General features: G+C 39.0%; 1 protein-coding gene across 1 annotated transcript; it reads right to left on the bottom strand.

Annotated features, from left to right (window-relative positions):
• Positions 1–750: 750 nt before the first annotated feature.
• Positions 751–9921, bottom strand: LOC119488707. Its single transcript, XM_037770563.1, has 3 exons — positions 8997–9921; positions 4953–5006; positions 751–1663 (listed from the first exon to the last, which is right to left on the bottom strand). Exons 1-3 carry the CDS (start codon positions 9400–9402, stop codon positions 1431–1433), a joined length of 693 nt encoding a protein of 230 aa, XP_037626491.1. The 5' UTR covers positions 9403–9921; the 3' UTR covers positions 751–1430.
• Positions 9922–10356: the final 435 nt, after the last annotated feature.

Below are 10356 nucleotides of genomic sequence, written 5' to 3' on the forward strand. Positions count from 1 at the left end.
TTTCTTAACCCAACAACAATGGCTTCGATACTTATATGTTTTATTTTTTTTTGCAATCAGGTGTAACCAGAGCTCTTAAAGGTGATTTAGCACTTATTCACATCAAGCTAATAACATGAAACTACAAAATACTTTTATTTTATCATCATGTAGTGAAATTTTGCCCCAAGTAATTACATCATTATTATACAGAAAAGGAGATGGTTTTAACTAGGGCTGTCAATGTTAACGTGATAATAACGCGTTAACGCAACACCACTAATTTCTTTAACGCATTATCACCATCAACTTTTCAGAGGTGGTAGCGGAAAGAAGTGAAGAAGGCTAAATAACGCTCCAAACTTGTATTAAGTTTTGGTGAGGAAAAACTGGCAATTTTCATTGACCTCTGACCTCAAGATATGTGAATGAAAATGGGTTCTATGGGTACCCACGATTCTCCCCTTTACAGACATGCCCACTTTATGATAATCACATGCAGTTTTAGGCAAGTCATAGTCAAGTCAGCACACTGACACACTGACAGCTGTTGTTGCATGTTGGGCTGCAGTTTGCCATGTTATGATTTGAGCATATTTTTATGCTAAATGCAGTACCTGTGAGGGTTTCTGGACAATATTTGTCATTGATTTGAGTTGTTAATTGATTTCCAGTAATAAATATCTATATACATTTACATAAAGCAGCATATTTGCAATATTAAATACTTGACAAATCTCCCTTTAAGGTACATTTTGAACAGATAAAAAATGTGCAATTAATTCGCGATTAATTGCTATTAATCATAGACAATCATGCGATTAATGGCGATTAAATATTTTTGGCATAATCGATTGGCAGCCCTAGTTTTAACATTTGAATCCTTCCTGTGTCATTTGAGCTGCTAGATACAAATTTGACAATAATTACAAAAAAGGTGTCTCACAGCATCCAGGAAAATAAAAAACATTGCTTTTATGAAGGTGAAGTGTTTAACCGTGCTAGCAGCAATATTACAATAAGCACTGACTGGCATGTATTGTATATTTAGAGTGATTACATACTGTTTGTGGCTACTGTGAACTGCATGTGTCACGTTAACATTTTCACAAGGGGTCACTTGAAAAAGGAGCAGCAAGATGAGAACAAAAATTTAAAAAACACTCGTTTCTCTGCCTGCTTGTCCAAAAAAAGCTGCAGCCGTCCTCTCTAGTCATCTCCACAGAAAGGAGTCCAATCAGATACAAACATCAGCATTCGATGCCTCCAATGTTCCAACACGGGTTGACAATTCAAAGTCCCTTCTGGCCCAACATTACACAGGTATTACAGCCCACCTGCAGGTGATAAAACAGTGGATGGAGCTTCAATTCATGACAGACTTGTACATCCACTTGAACAAGAAACGCAAGTTGCTTTATTTCTCTCAGGGGAGGTCAGGAGGTCACAGGTTAAGTCCCAGAGTGAGTGTCCGGCGGTCGCTGCTGTAACGTCTCATCTATGGTGATCACCGTCTCCTCTGTTCTGTTGGAACTTAGGCAGTTGGTGTGGTTCAGGGATATGTAGCTCATTTCCACCAGCCGGGGCCTCTCGCCCAACTCACTCATTTCGTTCATGTTGTTGGTGATGCAGTTCACCTCAGTCTTGTTGTGGTAGGGAACTCGCCGAGAGCCAAACACCCAGTCTGAGGAGATACAAAGGGATAATAGTAGTGTTACTTAAGAAGTCAGTGCAGATTTAGATTGTTGTTTCAGATTTTAGACGCGTGAAGTAAGTCAATTTACTCAAGTGCTGCCAAGGGCATAGATTTGGTTCAGTGATATCTTAAAATTTGTGGTTTTCCAGTTTGCTGTGTGGTTCTTCTGACCCTGGGTGGCCAAAAAATCTATTAATGTAGCTTTTATATTTGAGATTCTGGCACTTTATGAGAGCATTTTTTATTTCGGAGACTTCTTTTTCTTTCCTGCACTATATTTCAGATTTCATTCATTCAATCAACATGATACACTTTTTTCTTCCTTCTCTCCTTTCTTTTTCCCTTCTTTTGTTGTACCTTTGTGTCCTTTTAAAACAAATAATTGATTTATTTGTCAGGAACCATGTGGTAAAAATAAAATAAAGAAAAGACAAGATTTTGTGACAAATTTAGCTAGGGCTGCAACAAACAATTACTTTATTTACTTATTAACCTGCAGGTTATACAACGTGAATAATTCCCATCACAATTTCAAGGTTCAAAGTGAAGCTTTCAAATTGCCCGTAATGTTCACCCAACAGATCAAAACCCAAAGTTCTTCAACCCACAATAAAACAACACAGAAAACACTCACATTTAGAAAGTTATCATTAGCAAATGATTGACATTTTTTGTCTTTAACAGTTGCCTATTAAAGCTAGAGTTAGGGTCTTCAAAAACATTTTTTGTTATATTTGTTGAAATTCTCTTTACATCCCGACAGCAATCGATTAATCAAATGCTCTGACAAAAAAAAAAAAAAATCTGGTATTTGTGGATGCCACAGGACTGTAATAAGCAATAATTTCATTGGCATAGCTGACTGTCTACCTGCGCGCACTCTGCCCGTGCACTCATTGCGCATCACCGTAGTCTTCCACAAGCTGCTAGCTTGACAGCTGTGAGTACCAACAGTAGCCATGTTCGTTGTTTAGGTTAATTATAATCATAATGATAATTTTGGGGGAGTGGCTTTGGAGGGAGGCCTGAAGGGACGTACTGTCAGTGTTGCTGACTTGGCGACTTTCTCGCTAGATTTAGTGGCTTTTGGAGCTAGTGCTGCTAGCTACTTTCATTGGAAAAAAGTTGGCAACACTGGGCTGGGTTTTTCGGATGGATAATTTTTCAAATCTAGCATACTCTTGCTAGTTTCTCAAGATTACCAACCCTAGCTTTAATTTTCAGCTTTAGATTAAGCAACTAGCTACTTTCCAGTTACAGTCGCTGGGCAGGCTTATCTAAAAACACAAGAATGCAAGGAGTATTTTTTTTACCTTTGACACTTGATAAATATGTTCCTGCTAATCCTTGTTTATTTTTTACTTTTAGGTTAAAACCCGAATGTAGGATCTGTTTACAAGTAGGACTGTACTTTTCTTTGAATAAATGAATTGAGTACTGTTTCCACTCAGTTTATGATAAGCCTTCACAGACTCATCCACTGGGCAAAAACAAGCAAGCTGAGTATTTAGAACAAGCACAGAACAAGGCTGCAAACTTCATTTGACAGAAAGTTATGATGGGTTCAGCTTCTGTAATTCCATTAGAGGCAAAGCACCATAAAATTGTTTCTGGGGGAGATGTCTGCCGCACAGCCGCCCCATCATGAGCGGTGGAGCCTGTTTGAATCGGGACACATCAATCATTGTTCTGTCAGATGAGGAGCTGAGATTAAGGCTGACAGCAGTGAGTGTGAAGAACAGGCAGAAGGCAGAACGGGAATCCTCAGACTCACAGAACTGATACATGACCACAGGGACCACCTCACTTTCCACAGTCCTATTTTTGTCCCCCTCACTTAAAGTTTCAGGTTGAAGTCTGATTTCTTATCTTTTTTTTCATTGACTAATCTCAATGCTTCTATGACTCTTACTGCTTTTACTTGTAGATGACTTCTACTACTATTACTAAAACTGATAATGGTAATGATACTAATAATACTGTTTTTTAAAATCGTTTTAACGCCACTTATTTCTTTAACACATAAACGGAATCGATCTTTGTAGCGGGCTCAGGTTTGAAGATATAGTGAAGATACTGGTATCATATGAAACTAGAAAAACTCAAGGAATCCATTGGTAACCACCTTGTCATACTAGCTCGTCGCAAAGGTAAGTAAGTAAATAACACTACAAAGTTATGCTACATTTTAGCAAAAAAAAAGGGTCATGGCCATTTTCAAAGGGTCCCTTGACCTCTGACCTCAAGATATGTGAATGAAAATGGGTTCTATGGGTACCCACGAGTCTCCCCTTTACAGACATGCCCACTTTATGATAATCATATGCAGTTTGGGGCAAGTCATAGTCAAGTCAGCACACTGACACACTGACAGCTGTTGTTGCCTGTTGGGCTGCAGTTTGCCATGTTATGATTTGAGCATATTTTGTATGCTAAATGCAGTACCTGTGAGGGTTTCTGGACAATATCTATCATTGTTCTGTGTTGTTAATTGATTTCAAATAATAAATGTATACATACATTTGCATAAAGAAATCATATTTGCCCACTCCCACGTTGATAAGAGTATTAAATACATGACAAATCTCCCTTCAAGGTACATTTTGAACAGATAGAAAATGTGCGATTAATCGTGATTAAATAATTTAATCGACTGACAGCCCACAGTCACAATATATATACATATATAAAATAACTTATAAGCATTATCAAATAAAAAACATTAAGTCCAAACAATATTCCATATACAACACACATTAATAAAACGCAAAGTTGGACAATGTTATTATTGATAGGAGGCCAAAAGTATGAAAATAAGACCCAAGTTGTAATAACCCTTAATTATCCTTTAAAAACTATTTATAAATGTGCCCTCTCTGTATTCATTCCAACATGCAATTCCCATTGTTTTTCCTTAATATGTTGTCTGTAACATGTCTACAACAGGCTGTTTTGCTTTATTGAAGCTGCACCATGTCAGAAGAGTGAAGCATCCCGCTGTGAGCAGGAGGCTCTGGTGAGAAGGAAAGCTGCCGTAAAACACACATCCTCCACATTTACACCTCAGCAAAATGCCCAGGGGCCCAAACACTGCGTCGCCTGTGTGTTTGTGTAAACTTGTATGTGTGAGTTTTCATATGAAGGTGGGAAGGTCAGGTGAGGAGCAGGTAGGCAGACAGATAAGCTCTTACTGCTGACCAGTTGAATGGGGGTCAGCATGTCTCTGTGGCAAAGCTAAGTGCTGCAGACTGTGACCCATGTGAGCTTTGGTTTTTACCTGGTTCACTGGTTTCACCACCGTCACCTTCAGCAACCATCGACCTGCCTCCACCTACATGCAGCGAGCAAGAGAACAGGCATGTTAGTGAGTCCGCACACAGACTCCATCTGTGTCTTATGAAATGATAAGGATGAAGCAACAAAGCAGAAACAGAAGACATTTAAATACGAGTGGACAAGTGTTATAATGAGTGTGATATAGACGCCCCAGTGCAGGGCCAGCTCAAGCCTCTCTCAGGTCCTATGCATATGTTGTTGGTTTAACTATTGACCAGAACTATGTTTGAGGTGTCCTGTTACACAGTTTTAACAGACGCCTGCCAGCCTATTAAGAGGTATTTTTCATGGTAAAGGAGTAATTCTACTTAAAAAGACAACTCCCAAGTTAGGGTTACATAGCCCCAAAATTTTCTATTTCTCAAAACATTTGTTCAAGCACCTCAAAACAGTCATAGTATTTCCAAAATGTGTTATTTCTCAATAAATCAAAAATTTGTTGTGGTTGCTCAAATCCCCAAATTTGGTATAATCCTCCCAAATTGTTGTCATAATACAACAAGCCCTTATAGCACCCCCAAATCAAAAATATTCAAGGTATAACATCTGCCAAATTTTTGGTCACAATCCTTAAATTGGTTGCTAAAACCCCAAATCCCCAAATTTGGTATAACAACCACCAAAACAGTTGGGATAATCACAAAATCTCATTGTTGCACCCTAAAAGAAAAGTCCCAAATTTACAATTTTGTTATAATGATCTAAAAATTTGCTTTAGTGGTCCAAAGTCAAAAATTTGGTATAATGTCCCCAAAATGTATAGTCAAAGCCTCAAAATTTGTTATAGCACCCACAAAACTAAAATTGTGTTATCAGATAAATTGTTGTAATGAATCAAATAAAAAATGTGTGTGCTGTAACACCCCAATATCCCAAATTTGGTTTAGCATTCCCAAAATATATAATCATGACCTCAAAATCTGTAGTGGCGTCTAGAGGGATAAAATGTTGTAAAATGACCCCCCAAATTGTTTTCATAACCACAAATGTCATTATTGCACCCCATAGTCTAAATATTTGTATCAATGCCTCCAAGATTGGTGGTTATAACCTCAAAACAATTTGTTGTAGCGCTCCCAAATCTGAAAATTTGTTATAAAAAAACAAACAAATTTACTTTCACAATCACAGTGTAGTACCCCCACGTCCAATGTTGCTGTCATTACCACAATTGTTGACAACAAAATCCCAAAATGTGATATAACCCCCGCCATAAATTTCTGTCATTATTTGTTGTAGCACCCAAAAACCCCAAAATGTGCAAATTTGTTGATAAAAACTCAAAAATTGTGTAGCACTATAGGGTCTGACAACAAATTCAAAAAGTATTATGATAACAATATGTATACAGAGAGCACATTTCCCATTCATTTTGAGCTATATAAAAATAAAGCTCATGACAAACAAATCCAAACACATGGAAGTCTCCCAGCAACATCACAAACATCTGTATGAGTTACTTCAATAGGTAACCTGCACACAATGAACATTATAACAAAAACTACTGTATTCAGAATAAATAAACTGCCCTTTTTTATTGGATGACTGTAGAACAAAAGCTGCTACACCGTGTTAGTGCTCCGTCATCAAAGCGCCTGTTAAACAATGGGCTGACAGCGACCACGACAGAAGAGCTGCTCTCTATCAACAAAATACACAACTTCCAAAGGCGATAAATCTGAAATTAACATGTTAGAACAGTCAAATATCATCCTCTAATATCAAATCAGAAAAATATTCTATAACTTTTGTGAAAAAAAATAAACCCCAGCCCATGGTGGTCGATGGGCCCCCCTGCAGCTGCTTAGTTAATGTGTCCCTGTCCTGATCTGCCCCCCGGTGAAATATTACTGAGGGAAATCATATATTTTGCTTTAAATCATTTGATGTAATGAGATGACTATCAGGTCAAGTCAGCACTATGAGACCTAAAAATAGACCCATTCATTCATTCATTATGTATCATTCACGAGGCGCTCTTCAAAAATAGAGAAACAGCAGACCTCCTCTCCATTTCTCATACAGACACTTGCTGATAGTGTAGTTTGTCAGGACGTCTTCCTCACAAGGTCATTGGCTGAGAGCAGAGCTACAGGGATTTTACTATTTGGGAGTTTTGGGGGTAGGGATGACAAAATACTCTCCACAGTTGCAGTTTACCAAAATAACTGCTGTCACTTTACTTATTCAATTAATAAAGAACCAGTCTGTCCCCAGATCTCTTCAGTCATCTATTAATTGAGATGTTTGCATTCTGTGTTGTCAATTCAGGCAATTGTTCCTACAACTCTTTATAGAGCATTCTTCTCTGAAACAGTGACTCTCAAAGTGGGCTCTTGGAGGTGGGTGGGGGCTTGAATGGGTTCCAGGGGTCCGAATACAAAATTAGGAAAAGGCCAAATTTTTTACTACATCTTACTCCCATGTAAAAGTGAAACTTATAGGCCAGTGGTTTTCAAAATGGGGGTCCTCGATGGGGGGTTTCCAGCAAAAAAGGGAATCATTTACTTCCACTATAATTCCATCCATATGTAACACAATGACATAATGTATGACTATTTTGGTCATTGGTTTAATAATACACATTCTGTAATCAAATTAAAACGAAAAGCATTAAGGCTGTCCTCGACCAAAGAAATTCTTAGTCAACTAACATACGATTTTGTCGACTAATCGATTAGTTGATTTAATCGACAGATCTGTAAAACTGAGTTTCTCCACAAAGAATCACACAAAAGCACCACTTTAAATCTGGTGTTTAACAGAGATGCGCTCTAGAAATAAGTAATTCAGCATGAAAAAAAGTAATAAAATGACTAATCGACTAAAGAAATTTTAGTCACTAAGACCAAAAGGTTTGATTAGTTGACTAATTGACTAAGAAGGGGCAGCCTTCAAAAGCAAAAATCCAATCAAAAAAAGGAAACCTAGGACAAAAACTTATCAAATGGATAGTCTGTGGTCTAATTTGTGTCAGTTTAGGAGCCCTTGGCGTGGAAAGGTTTGGGAACCACTGCTATAGCCTATGTGAGTATTAATTATCTGTACCTTTACCAACTTTCCTTTCCATGTTCTTTGTAGTAATTCCAGTGGGAGTGTATAAGATAAGATAAGATAAGATAAGATAAGATGAACCTTTATTAATCCCCGGAGGGAAATTCAGGTGTCAAAGCAGCAACATCAGCAAACAGAGTGAAACACAGGAGAGGTAAAGGTATACAAAAATTATAAAAACAATAATAGAGATATAAAAGATACCGAGTGAATGGGTGAACATAGTGTGTACAGTCTGTCAATAAATAAATGTAGTATGTACAATAAATAAATGTAATATGTACATATGTGCAGTCTATAAAGTGGTATACAGGATGTATAGTGTAAAGTGCGCCAGTGGTTAGAGTCCAAGATGGTTGCGGATAGTGAATGTTTAAAGGCAGATAGTGCATGTTTAAAGGCATATAGTGCATGTTTAAAGGCAGATAGTGCATGTTTAAAGGTATAGTGCATGTTTAAAGGTAGATAGTGCATATTTAAAGGCATATAGTGCATGTTTAAAGGTAGATAGTGCATGTTTAAAGGCAGATAGTGCATGTTTAAAGGTATAGTGCATGTTTAAAGGTAGATAGTGCATATTTAAAGGCATATAGTGCATGTTTAAAGGTAGATAGTGCATGTTTAAAGGTAGATAGTGCATGTTTAAAGGCATATAGTGCATGTTTAAAGGTAGATAGTGCATGTTTAAAGGCAGATAGTGCATATTTAAAGGCAGATAGTGCATGTTAAAAGGCAGATAGTGCATGTTTAAAAGGTAGATAGTGCATGTTTAAAGGCAGATAGTGCATGTTTAAAGGCAGATAGTGCACGTTTAAAGGCAGATAGTGCATGTTAAAAGGCAGATAGTGCATGTTTAAAGGCAGAAAGTGCATGTTTTTTGTATGCACACACACACACACACACACACACACACAATAGGGGGGTCACATACCGACAAACTCATTGACCACATCTTTGACCAGGTGTCCAACTATGGCATAGGCCACCGCCACCACCACCAGCGCGGCCATGACCAGGTAGAGCACCGCTTTGGGCAGCGGGATGGGGTCTCGTGCCGGTGTCCGGTAGTCCGTGTACAGCAGGTCACTCTCGGAGTAAGAGTACTGGAAGACGTGCTCCATGCCGGAGGTCTGGTTGGAGTTGAGAGGCGGGTTACTGGCGCTCATCATGGCGCTGTCCGGCTGCAGAGCAGTCACCATGGTGGTGGTGGTCACATCCTCCGCTTTGTCCATGTTTACCAAGCCTGTAGTTTTATTCATCAGCGGCAATATCTGAGACAGAAAGTAGCTCCAGTCCTTTATGGCACTCGTGTTACATAAAAACATATTTTCGACCATGTAATCACCACAGGAAGGTTGGAATCTGCAGGGTCAAACAAATATCAGCTGAGGACGCACCAGAAGGAGGAAAAAAACAGGCTCTCCAAACTTGTCGTCTTTTTGAAAGTAACAGATTTGGTTATAATCCAACAGGTTCCCTCAGAAGAAGCCAAAGTCTCCGTCTGACAGGAGCTCATCAGTGCCTCTGATAAAACTTACCCAGCTTTCACTGACGAAACGCACGACGCGTCATTCATGGACAAGCTTTTACGCACCAAGAAAGAAGGGATTTTACGCGCCCACTCTTTGATTTATCTTCCAAAAGTGAAATAATAACAACACAGCGGTGCAGCACACCAGCCTACAAAGTCATCCAACGAAACAAAACGTGCCAGAGAAATCTGTCAGCAAATCTCCTCCCGACCTTAAAAAAGGTAACGCGTAAATGTTGGATGAAGGAGCCAAAGAAGAATCTGTGACTGCAGACCGGCTGTCACATCCAGTGATGGTGATAATGACATTGAACTGCAGGAGTCGCGACGCCTCCTCCTCCTCCTCCTCCTCCGCTCCTCTGTGCGGCCAGTGGGACAGCGGGGACACCGGGAGACACTTGTTCGCCCTTCCCGACTGTCGACCGACCTCACGTGAGATGATGTTCCTCTGCAGCCTGAGGTGAGTTCAGGTCTTCTCTGCCAGAGGCGGGTGGTTCAGACCTCACTGGGTTGTTTGTGGTGAGCTCAGGAATGAACAAATGACTGTCGATGTGATTTAAAAATGAGCCCCAGTGGAGTAAGATCAAGAGAGAGAAGGCGCTCTGTGGTCGGGCTTTAAATCAGATACAGTCTCATGAGGAACTTGCACAAATATTAAAACTAGACTTTTTTTATTTTTTTTAATTAGCACAAAGTAAAAAAAAAAAAACCTCAATGATGTGGAAAAAGGAAAATACAAAACTCAGAACATTTTTTTTTG

This window comes from Sebastes umbrosus, chromosome 5 (genome assembly GCF_015220745.1).
Source record: "Sebastes umbrosus isolate fSebUmb1 chromosome 5, fSebUmb1.pri, whole genome shotgun sequence".
Taxonomy (NCBI): Eukaryota; Metazoa; Chordata; class Actinopteri; order Perciformes; family Sebastidae; genus Sebastes; species Sebastes umbrosus.

Coding starts and splice junctions, on each gene's coding strand:
- LOC119488707 (XM_037770563.1), bottom strand. CDS start 9,402: ATGGTCGAAAATATGTTTTTATGTAACACGAGTGCCATAAAGGACTGG. Junction 5,007..8,996: donor TGTGGTCAATGAGTTTGTCG/GTATGTGACCCC, acceptor CGCTGCATGTAG/GTGGAGGCAGGTCGATGGTT. Junction 1,664..4,952: donor TGGTGAAACCAGTGAACCAG/GTAAAAACCAAA, acceptor GTATCTCCTCAG/ACTGGGTGTTTGGCTCTCGG.